The sequence below is a fragment of the Monodelphis domestica genome, chromosome 7, assembly GCF_027887165.1.
Source record: "Monodelphis domestica isolate mMonDom1 chromosome 7, mMonDom1.pri, whole genome shotgun sequence".
Classification (NCBI taxonomy): Eukaryota; Metazoa; Chordata; class Mammalia; order Didelphimorphia; family Didelphidae; genus Monodelphis; species Monodelphis domestica.
In genome coordinates, this window is record NC_077233.1 from 179,487,602 (window position 1) to 179,500,288 (window position 12,687).

Genomic DNA, 12,687 nt, shown 5'->3' on the forward strand with positions numbered 1-12,687 from the left:
AATTGACAAAGGCATCTTAAAGAGAGGTACTCTCCATACCAGACACTGATAAAAAATGACACCCATTGGTATAACGGCTCCCAACCAGGAAGAGTGTAACTATTTCACCAGGGTGGAGGCATGTTCCTTGTGTGAAGCACAGAAACCAGAAGCACTTACTACAGTCATTAAAGCCCCTCTGAACCACAGGCATGCCTCACTTCATGCAAAATCAAAACTGTGTAAGTGGAAGGCTATTCTAAGTGTGGTAAGCAGGTTGACTACTTAAAATGCTGTAATGAACTTTTGTGCAAAGTGAAAATCCTTTTTTTTTTAAACCCTTACCTTCCATCTTGGAGTCAATACTGTGTATTGGTTCCAAGGCAGAAGAGTGGTAAGGGCTAGGCAAAGGGGGTCAAGTGACTTGCCCAACATCACACAGCTGGGAAGTGTCTGAGGCCATATTTGAACCTAGGACCTCCCGTCTCTGGACCTGACTCTCAATCCACTGAGGCACCCAGCTGCCACCTGAAAATGCTTTTGGATAAACACCCCTTAATGGATCAGGTGTCTCCAGTCTGCTCTTTGCATTTGGGAGTATTCTAAAGATGGGTCACACTGAAAAACTCAAAGCTGTGAACACAATGGGCAGGCAAGGAATTTTAAGGATTTTGTGAAACATTATAGAAAAAGACAAGAGTATCAGAATCTGATACCTGAAAGCCTTTCTTTAAAGCCCAAATCATACTGGAGTTCATCAAATTTGCTGGCTTGTACACAACACACTGCAGCTTACACAAATACACACATTTGCAGACAAATAATAGATACAATAGCAAAAATGGCACATGCCATCACCTTCAAGATGCTGAGACAGTGGACAAGGTATCATATAATTCCACTGAGGAATAGAAGGCTAGCTTTCTTGTAATCATTCCTGGCTGCTTTTTAGCAATAGGAAACAACAACACATCACATCAGTGGATTCAAAGATCAATATATATCCTTGACCTTTTTTTTTATTTTTTTAATGGAAGTGCCTCCCACCAACTCTGAATTCTCCCCAGGGCCAGGACTCTTCTATATTGCTTGGTCCTGTCTCCGTTTCAAACCAACCATCCTTGCTGCCAGGAGGAATGCTGCCCCGGTGAGGAGCTCAGAGATGAAGGAGATCCATCCAAGAGCCAAGGACCATCCAAACCTGATGTCCACCTGGTCCAGCAGGTCCTTCTCTTCCAAGAGGCAGACTGCTTCCTGGAAAGCTGCTGCTGAGTAGGCAATGTAGACACTGATCCCAGCGAGAGTCACCAAAGCTAAAGAAAAATCAAAAGGAGTTGAAAGTCAAGTCACAGAATTACAGCCTCAGAGTCGATCCAGACATGAACAGCAATCTAATATAACCTAAACACATGAAAAAGAATCCCTCCTAAAACATGCCCAGCAAATTGCCATTTAACTTTTTTTCTGAAGAGGGGAAACCAACTCCCTCCCAAGAAAATCTACTCTATTTTTAGATAAATAAACATTTCTTGATATTTATACATAATGTGCCCTTTTACAACTTTCATCCCTTGCTTCTAAGTTTACCCCCTAGGACCTAACAAAACAAGCCTAATCCTTCTTAGGAATGACAGTCTTTCAAATATTTAAAGGCAGTATCATGTCCCCATGAGTCTTCTATTCTTCAGACTATCACAGTTCTTTTATTTATTTGTTTGCTTTATTTTTTAATGAACAGAATTTATTTCCAGATATCTTAGCCCCTCTCTCCCTTCCTCACATCATGGAAGGCATCATCCAACAAACAGATATGCATAAATAGATTGTCTTTCATGTTTTCATTTTTTCAGTTCCTTCCCTGGAGGTGAACACTGAACAAGTTATTCTTCAAATATCAAATCTGTAGCTGTATATAATGTCTTGATTCTACTTGTTTCACTTTTCATTATCTCACAAAGTTCTTTCCAAGTTTTAAAATTTTTTAATCTGCTCATTGTTTCTTATAGTGCAATAATAGTATTCCATCACTATCATACACCACAGTTTGTTTAGCCATTCCCCAATTGATGGCCATTCCTTTGATTTCCAGTTCTTTGCCACCACAAAGAGAGTTGCTATAAATATTCTGGTTCTTTCCCTTTTTCCTTGATCTCCTTTGCTACATCTAAGGGTATACAGTTTTATAGCCTTCTGGGCAGAATTCCAAATTGTGCTCCAAAATAGTTGGATCAGTTCACAGTCCTGCCAACAGTAAATTACTATCCCCACTTTTCCACATCCCCTCCAACATTTGTCATTTTGCCCTTTTGTCATTTTAGCCAGTTTGATGGGTGTGAGATGATACCACAGTATTACTTTGGTTTGCATTTCCCTAATATATAGTGATTTAGAGCATTTTTCATAAGGATTTGTTTTCTTCATCAAAAAATTGTCTGTTCATATCTCTTGCTCATTTATGAATTGGGTGATGGTTCTTATTCCCATAAATTTGACAATGCTTTCTACATATTTTAGATATGAGATATCTATCTGAGAAACTATGAAAATTGTTTTCCCAATTTGGCAACATGTTTTATTTGTACAAAAATGTATTATCATGTTGTACTCTGAATTATCTATTTTACATCTCACAGTGCTCTCCATCTCGTTTACTCATAAATCCCTTTTCTGTCCATAAAGGTTCTCTGTTCTCCTAATCTGCTTATATCTTTTTTTTTCTTGATCTTAGTGAACGGTATAAGATACTGCTTTATACATAGTCTCTGCCAAACTTCTTTCCAGTTGTCCCAGCAATTTTTACCAAATAGTGATTTCTTATCCCCAATAGCCTGGATCTATACTTTTGTCAAATACAAGGTTACTATGATCATTTACTAGTGTTTGTTGTATGTCTATTCTGTTCTATCCCCAATTCTTTTAATTGTTCTTCATGTGGATGCATATTAAAAAATCTTCATTTCACTTTCTCTAGAAATATTAAGAAATAAATACTTTCTGGTTTAAAATGCCTTCTCTGCATCTGTCCCCTAAGGAAGATGGGTATGTTTAAGAACAAAAGGTTTTTCTTAAGGAAATTTATTTAAGAGTGGAAACTAAAGGTGTACCAATAAATATTTAAAAACTGACTCAGGAGGAAAAAAGTATTCATGACACTTTCAAGTTTGATCCAAATATTAATATTTTCTCTATTACTTTCTTCAATCTAGACAATCAACAAAGCAACAAATGAAGGCCCTATCTGTAGCTCTTGCTGATTTCCAAGATGTACAAGCTCACAATGAGCATTGGACAATCAGCTTTTGGGAGCCAGGATGATCCAGCTCCAGCACACTACTGATAGAAACCCAACTGAACCAAAAGCACCTCTTACCTTATTAAGTTTATTGTTTTCCCCACCTTCTGAAGAGATTGGCCTGTGAACTTACACACACACACACACACACACACACACACACACTCACACACTCACACACTCACACACACATCAAAGGATTACAATACTTCTCTTAGGACAGAGACCCTTTCAGTCCTTGAGAAGAGTGGTCAGGGATGGAATTTGGTACTTTCAGTTGAAGATTCAGTGACTATTGTTAGTGATCTGTTGTAAAATGTTAACTCAAAACTCTATTTTAAGATAGCATGGCATTTTTCTTATTCCGAATTTCTATTAATTGTCTCAAGGCAGAGACATGTTCAAGGGTTTGGGGGCAGAAGGTGTTACAGAACTTTTAGTTTGTAATTTCTCTAAGCTAGAAATACTTAGATATACAATAGAATAATGTTTAACTAAAGTTATTTCTGGAAGATTTATGCCTAAAATGAAAAATATAATTTTAATGCTTCCTTCTTTAACATTTATATGACATGGATTCACCATTTGGTTGTCTTCCCTTGGACATTCTCCAACTTATGAATGTTCTTCTCAAACTATAGTGCAGAAAACTGAATGTGATATTCCACTTATTGTCTGACTAGGGCAGAGTGTCATGAGACTATCAACTCCTTATTCCTGGAAGTTTTGTTATTTTTAATAAAGCCCAAGATAACATTAGCTTTTTTGTCAAACTCTGTCTAATACACATCCACATACCATCCTCAAAGAGACATGTGTATGTATCAAGAAAATGTAGTTAAAATCACTAATTCTACAGCTAATTTTGTTACCCCAGAAGGTTTTTGTTTGTTTTCTAGACTAATAACTATTATGCACAGTAAGAATTACAGAATCATCAGATCTAAGAGTTAGAAGGTATTTTAGCAGCTCACTCATCACACTCACACCTAATCCCTTCAGCAATGATCACAGCTTATGATTTTGTTGAGCTTTTGCTAAGAAGGGAAGGTATTCGTCTTTGGTCATTAAAATAAAAATAGATGTAACACCAGTTAGAAGGATAGGATAGGAATCAATGCTTGGACTCTGATGCTAGTGCAAAAGTACTTCTAGACAGGAGAAAGTATGCTGCAGTAGGATACACGACTTCTGAATTCTAGACCCAAGACTGTTGCCAATGGGGAGCTGGGTGACCTCAGACAAATCAGTATCACAGGTCATTACCTTCCTCCATTCTAAAACAAAGTTGGGGTGCAGTGGTAGATTTAGCTAATTATTCCTAACTGAAATTCTCTGCCTCTGGGTTTCCTTGATCCTCAGCCAAGTCTGGAGATAAATCATCTTCACCAACAATCATCTTCTCATCATGAAATTTTGTAAGCAAAACTGTCCAAACTCTACAGATTACTGCAGTTCTCTGTTGGAGTTAGTATTTTTTTAATAGGCCCTTTTCTTTAGTTTCCTAATTATATGAATAACAAAACAAAACCAGAAAATTCTTACCCTTCAGGAGGAGGTTTACTTCCTAAAGAGGAACATGTGGGAAAAGACTCTCTGGAGGAAAAAAATGTATATTGACACAGAGAATTCCAAACATCAGGGGGCAGAGAATACAGTAAATTCAGATCTCCTTGTTCTATGCAGGAACAAGTGCCCTTGGACGGCTGTGGGTTCCATACTTTCAGAAACTCCCAATTCTTTTATATGAGTTTCGTGCTTCCATCTTTTTGCTAGTTGGAGAATTCCGTCTGTCTCTGTTTCATCTGAAATTTTCCATTCATCTGTGATATTTGCCAGCACATAAAGCTTTCAGAACATAAGGCTAGCTATTCTATGAGGACTCATTACAGGTACAGCCTAATTTAGTTAAGTGATAATTAGATTAAGTCATAGAAGTCAGGTAATGTCATAGGAAAAGAACACAGTGGAGGGGGCCAGAGCTAAGAGGTGAGGATCACACAATGCAAACTAGATCTTTCAAGTAGAGGATATTGCGATAGGATATAGTTATAAGTTCTTAATAACATAAGTTGGGGGAAAGAGTGTGTGTTAAGCTTATATTTCCTCCGAAGCATTATAACTGCAATGTCCGCTTACAGAAAACAAGTAGTTGGTATATACTAGAATTCATTTATGGTGATGGAGGCCTACTGAATAGGTTCTCTTCAATCTAATTAACTGAAGAAAAAAAAGGAAAAACGTACTCAAGTACGTTACTTTTATTTTTAAAAACTTTTCTTTAGAATAACAATTTATTATTAAGAAATATATAAGAGTCTACAAAAGAAGAATTAAATAAATAAAAACCAACATGCACACAGTCTCTTTCTGTTTCTACAAAACGGTCTTTTAAGCAGCCTTGAGTTTTCTCCTAGATCTGAGGCTGAGCAATGAAGAAGAGGCATTCACAAAGAAATAATGCCTTGTCTAGCCTCATCAAATGCAATCTGGAAATGCACATACAAACGATTTACCACAAAAAAAGTAAGGAAATAGAATACATTAAAACCATATGTTCATTGGCAGGGGAATATTTATTCTCTTTTTCAATTTGAAAATCCACATTTCTAATTGTCTCTCCTTTATGAGCTCCTCAAAAATGTAACAACCTGAGTTCAAATTTGACCTCAGACACATCCTAGTTGGGTGATCCTAGGCAAGTCACCTCACCCCAACTGTCTAGCTGTAACGGCTCTTCTGTCTTGGAGTCACTACTTAGTATATGAGGGTTGGTTTTTTTTTTAAAAGGTAATAACCCCCCTTGAACCCTTCCTTTGAGATGAAGTCATCTAAGTTCCCTCAGCTCCTTCCCTCTGATTGATAATTCCTAAGAATTGACCACTGATTTACCCAGTGGACATATGAAAATTGATGTCCTGTTTAAAAAAGATTGAGTTTTGTTAACTTAAATTTTCTTCTAATTCAACAGGATTTAGAATAAGTGATTGTCACTGTTGAGTAGGTCGGGAAAGGTTCAGAAAAATGATCATCTCTCATCACCCTTCCAATGGATAGGCACAGGACTGGACCAGCCCAATGAAGGAGAATATATATTGACAAGCTACCTGGATCACACTAGGAACAGCTGGATTTCCTAAGTGCCACTCACAACGGGAAAAAGAGGACTAGGAGAATTACCATTTTCTCATTTCAAGAATAAAAGGGCTATTCATTAAACAAGCATTTATTAAACATACTATATACCAGGCACTATGGTGCAAAGCCAAAATTGGGCAACTAGGTCACTCAGTGGTTAAGGAGTCAGACCTAGAGATGAGTGGTCCTGGGTTCAAACCTGACCTCCAGACACTCCCTAGCTATGTGACCCTGGGCAAATCAATTAACCCCCAGTTGCCTAGCCCTTACCACTCTTCTGCCTTGGAACCAATGCTTAAGGGTTTTTTAAAAAGACAAAAAAATAAAATAGTCCCTTCAAGGAGCTTATATTCTCTTGGGGGGACACAATATGAACATATATAAAAATATCCCAAACACATAAATCATAACCCTAGGTTGAGAAGTTACTAGCAACTTCAGGGGAGTAGGAATTAGGAAAGCCCTAGAATAGGAGGGGGCATTAAAGCCTAGCTTTTGAAAGAAGCTAGAGAGTCGAAGAAGCAAAGGAGAAGAAGTGCATCCCATGGCATGGAGGCATAACTTCTGCAAAAGGCTATGTATGAGTATGCACTTAGTGCTCTGGCTGAGGAATCAGAACAAATAGCCTGGAAATGATCCACTTAGAAAGCCTAAAACAAATCTGAGAGCTTCTGCAGTTGGCCTCTGGCTTGTGTTTCCCCATAGTTATTTCTTACAGTTTTGAACTCCAAAAAGGGTTTAATAGAGTACCTCCAAAAAGGAAGAGCATCCCAGTCATGAGGAGGAGAAGATAGGCTCTGGCGAGGATGCTTATAAATCCCGTCATCCCTCCAAAGACCATCAGGATCAGGCTGAGCGGCAAAAGAATCACAAATGTCCCATGCATAGCTTAGGAGAGACACACAAACAAAATAAAACAGAAATGTGAATTGGGTCTGCTGAGATACTCTGATAATCAATGTCAGGTAGGACCAGGTAGCACAGTAAATAGAGCCAAGAAGACCTGAGTTTCAGGCTTACTTCAGGCACTTAACAAGCTATATGATTTGGGGCAAGTCACTTAACCTCTGTCTGCCTCAGTTGTCTTAACTATAAAATGGGAATAAGAGGATCTACTTCCATGGGTTGTTATGAGACTCAAATGAAATGATATTTGTAAAGCACTTATCGCTGGGCTTGGCGTGAAGAAAGCACTTAATAAGGGCACGTTTCCTTCTATTCACTGACTCTTGGCCACTGGAATCATATTATTAAGTTAAAACTCTGAGACCTGGAGTTGGAAAGTGACTTGCCTGATATCACATAGCAATACTAAGACTAAAATCTGAGTTAGTGTCTTTCTGCCGCTCCAGAGAGCCAGATCTAAGCCAGTCTTAAACCCCTGTTGCTCCCACAATTGTTCCCCTGTTGAGATAAAGCACATAGGTGCAGTTTCCCTTCCCCTGTCACCACCACCCCCAAGACACCAAGGGCACCCACCATACACCCCACTGCCCTTCTTTGACTTAGTCGGAAGACAGAAAGATTTCCAGGTGACCACAGTGCCAGAGGAGAGGTTGAGATTAAATAGATCAAAAATCTTTAAAGGAAACAGTGTCAAATTACACAGCACCTCTGCCCAGGGGCCAAGAAACAAAATAGCATTCATGAAAAATGGATGAATATTCACATTTCCAAATCAGAGGAGGCAAATGTTTTCCTGAGGCTCATTCAAAAGTGTTCCTTTTCTTCTTTCCATTCCTGCTGTAAGGATTACAGATTACAGAGCATCCCTTTCTTAAATTTAGTACAAATTTCCAAATATCTAGAAAACACAATGTTTACAAAATACAGACAGATACTTTTCCCCTCCATGAAAGCAAGGGAAGGAAAAGCAATCTGTTTGATTCTTTATGCTGATGATACCCCATAAAAGACAGAAAGACCCAGGGTCTCTAGGGACCAATTTAGAGAAGTCCTCACTCCAGACCTGCCTGTCCCAAATAGGACCTGACCCAAAAAGGAGTCATTAACAGCTTAATGTCAACTTGAAAGGAGTTGGCCAGTGGTATCCCAGAGATCTGTGCTGCTAATTTTGTTTTTTGCCCAACTTCCACTGAAATTGTTTGACTATGCTACCATATTCTTTCTCTGTGGTGACAGTGCAGCCTTAAATAAATGCTTCTATTTGAGCTCCTTCCCACCTTTTTAAAAAAATTAAGTTCCTGCAGTTACTATTCCTAGTGACAGGGGAAAGTACTCTGGGGAGAGAGAGGGTACTTCCTTAAAGCCTAAGAAGCAAATCACAAGGCTAGACAAAAGATGCTAGAAACCCCACCCACAACTGCTTCCTCCCTCACTAAATGCCAAGAAATTGCAAGTTGCCCCTATAGGTCACAGGGCAAATGCCCAAATGATTTCTGAATAGAAAGAACATTGGATGGGGGCCAGGAATCCAGATTCTGTTCTAGCCCTAGCTCTCTCTAGGCCAACTTCTTTGCCCTCTGGGTCTTTGTTTCCCTATCTGTAAATGGAAGGAGATGGACTAAATGATCTATTAAGGATCTTCCTTATATTTTATGATTCTATGACTTCCTATCTCACTTTCAATAAAAATATTTTTGGTAAGCAGAATGGGCTCCATTTGCTGTGATTTGAGGAAAAAAACAGCTTCCTTTACCTGCCCCCTCCTCCCCCAAAATAATAATTCTCCCTCATAGATATGCCTCTGGTTCCTAAAATGGTATCATTCTAATTTCAACCCTTTAAGTTTAGTTTAAATCTTTGGATTCATGTCATCCTTTGTGAATATCATACCCACTGGGAAAGCTGACACATCAAGTCATGTATCTCTTTTTTACTGAGAATGAGTTCATCAGATCTTCTCCACCTTAGGAAAGAGGATGAGGAATAGCTTTTGAGAGGAAGAAAGACAGAGAGAGCAAAAGGGAAGTGAGTCCGAGCCAGAACTAATGGAGCAGGAAATATATACAACCCACTATGGAGAGCAGGCTAAACAAAGAGAGACCCTTTGAAGTCGGGGAGACCAGAATTTAAAAATTCCTTAGATACTTATTACTTGTACATCTCTGAATAAGTCACATAAGGTTTCTGGACCTCAGTTTCTCCACCTGTAAAATGGGGAGGTTGGACCTTTTCCAATTCTAAATTTATGATCCTAATTGTATATTAAAGTTTAAATGAACAAGTATCAAAGACATCTTTTCAAAGAGTTGGACTCAGCCAGAGTGGTATCATGTTAACAAAATGGACAAATCAAGTTAACTCAAAAAAGCCCCTATTGTGTGCCAAGTCAAATGTTAAGTAAGATATTTAGGGAGCCTGAGAAAGTCCTGGGGCATTGAGTAGTGTAAACCTTAAAATTTCTTAGACTTATAAATGTTGGAAATTTCACCATTGGGAAATTTCATACTTGAAAAATTCCCTATTGATAGTGGGAACTCTATTGGAATGTGAATCCCATTGGCATGGGAGGTTCCTCCTCCTCCCTTCTTAAGATTACTTTAGGACAGAAACCTTTTGCTAAACAATGGAAAGGGCTTTGACCTATGCTTAAGCATAGAACAGGAATTTCTTTGAGTCATGATTGATTTTAGAATTGATACAATAGAGATACTTGGAATAACAGAACCAGGTCTTGGAAAATACAATTTCCACCCCACTCAGTCCTAACAGGATTTAGGAAGAGCTGCAGCAAAGGATCAAGATTTAATTATTTGAGAATATGACCTTCAACAGACATGTGCAAAGCCACAGACCTCTGGGCGGTCCTGGGTTAAGCTAGAGCCACCATTGGCACAGGGAAGACATGGACAGTGATTGGTAGGTGTGAGAACTGAGGGGAGGGAACTTGGATGGTTTCCTTAAAGATAGAGGGGTCTGAGGACTGAGGGGGGTTGGTGGGAGAGGTTTTGGCTCTGAGAGGTGGTGCTTTGAGAGTTGGCTCTGAAGGAAGCTGGAGGTGGAGGCCCCTGAGACTGTTTCTCCATTTTGGTCACGTGAGTAATAGGGACTGATCTCCTTTCTTTGCCTCAGCTATCTAAGGGCTTGGGCCTTTTGGCCCAGCCTAAACAGAAGGGGTATTTAAGCCCTATTCCCTTCTCTCCCCTTTCTCTCTCCCTCTCTCTATCTCTAATTCCTTTCTTCCTCCTGTTTGTAATTAAACTCCATAAAAGGTTGACTGCTGACTTGAGTTTTCATTTAGGAATTACATAGCTGAATTCCTTGACGACCTTAAATTAATATATATCAGTCTTTTAAAGTGATTTCCTTGTTACAGTAGGCTGTCACAGATGGAGGATTTATGGAAAGATATGGATAGTAATTAAACAGATGAAGTATGCAGAGATTGAGATCTGCTCTGATTGAAGAAGTACTCAGTGATCAACACACAGCCCCACCAAAATGTCTATAGGGAAAGCAGCTGGTTGGTGGCCTTTCTCCATCTAGATTTGAATGTCCTTGAAAACAGAGGCTCTCTTCTTCTTCTTTGTATTCTTCACAATTCTACTTAGCAAAACTTTTGCTGATTTGGATGGATAGATGAGTTAAAGATAGATAAAACATTTTCTTTTTTTAAGTCAGTTGGACCAAACTGAAATGGTGATATCTTGGGCATTTCCATTTTCATTAGCAAGAGCATAATCAGAATACTACTGCTTTCACCCAAATGAACTACTTCTTTCCCATTGGCTCATACTTTGTCGTTACTTTCAAACTTTGCCCAAGACATACATGTGCCTCCTTCTAGCTCTGAGTTGGGACTGAGTCATGCCACTGCCTGAGGGAAAGGAGGCATGTGTAAATTGAGGGAGGAGTGAAAGAGGTGAGAAAAGGGAAGATTTGTTTGGGACTAGGCTTCTCCCCTTAAACCTACAGAAACTGATGACCCAAAACACAAGGTGGGCTTCTTTGCTCCTGTTCTTCCTTCTGCTTCTTAAACATGGAACCCACACCTCCTGGCAGGGCTATGCCTAAAGGGGTACAGGTCTAGGGTGAATCATACTTTGCACACATATACATATGTATACGTAGACTATGCACCCATGTACACATCCATGGACATGCCTATAAATTTACAAGCATGTACATGTATGTATAAACATGTGTGGTTGTACACATGTGTACATAATTTGGGTATATGTATATGTGCCCATATATGCCCATGCATGCCTATATACACAGACATATACAGACTGAGCTCATAATTTCAAGCCCAAATGACAAATAAAAAGAGTTGGCCAGACATTTTGAGTTATGACTTACTTCAGATTACACAGTCAATATGTATCAGAGGTAGACCTTGAACCCAGGTCTTCTTGGCTTTTAATTCACTCTATCCATTACTCCAAGTTGCCTCTCTCATATATACAGATCTTTTTTATTGTCACATATTGGAATTACCTCCTGCCATCCCTATGAGACCCCTATTTTTCCTCTCTGACAATAAATGGGGCCCCAAACCATCCCTTGTTTTAGGAGCATAGTAACTAAAGGCTCTATGAAGGGAGAGAGAAGCATGCATAGCAGGTAACAAAGGCTTCATTCCACAAATGCTTTCCCCCATCTATGAGAAGGTTCTCAGTCCAGGTAAATCTGGCTGACTGCCAGGTTTCCTGTTGAAAACCTGACATAGTTATGAAATCATTAAGGAAACCAAGAAATGACTCCATTTCCATCAGTCCTGGAACCCTCTATTTGGCCCAATTATTATAAATGAGCTTTTTTATAATATTGATAAGAAAACCCATATTCCTTCAATTGGCACCATAGGAAAGAATGAATGTAGGAGATCACACTCCTATTAGTATAATAGTCCAATTCCCTCATTTTACAGAGAAAAAATGGAGAAGAATTGGGGAAGTAACTTGCCCAAAGTCATTCAGGGATTCAGTGGCAATTAATTAATTCTCTAGCTCCAGGGGACAACTAGATGGCATAGTGGATGGAGAGTCAGGCCCAGAGACAGGAGGTCCTGGGTTCAAATCTGATCTCAGACACTTCCTAGCTGTGGCCCTGGCAAGTAAGTCATTGAACCCCAATTGCCTAGCCCTTACTGTCCTTCTGCCTTAGAACCAATACGCAGTATTGATTCTAAGACAAAAGGTAAGGGTTAAAAAAAAAGATTCCCAGCTCCAAATCCAATACTTGGATATCAATTATTAAATACCTTTGATATAAAGACTTTATAATAAAGTATCCAAATTTGTTAAAATGCACAGATACATAGACCTATGAGATGAGAAATTTAGAGACCTTAAGGAAGAAAATTGTTTATT

The 12,687-nt window shown here is 38.9% G+C and overlaps 1 protein-coding gene across 3 annotated transcripts in view; it reads right to left on the minus strand.

Moving 5' to 3' along the window:
- Positions 1-960: 960 nt before the first annotated feature.
- Positions 961-12,687, minus strand: part of TMEM114 (transmembrane protein 114) — a 46,936-nt gene continuing 35,209 nt past the window's right edge. For 2 of the 3 annotated variants that reach the window (XM_016424011.2, XM_001367073.4), the window contains exons 3-4: positions 7,160-7,297; positions 961-1,292 (exon numbers count right to left, since the gene is read on the minus strand). In XM_016424011.2, coding sequence (XP_016279497.1) covers positions 1,136-1,292; positions 7,160-7,297 — 295 coding nt within the window. In that variant the 3' untranslated portion in view covers positions 961-1,135. The remainder of the gene's footprint in view (positions 1,293-7,159; positions 7,298-12,687) is intronic. The other variant, XM_007498680.3, reaches the window with a different exon arrangement.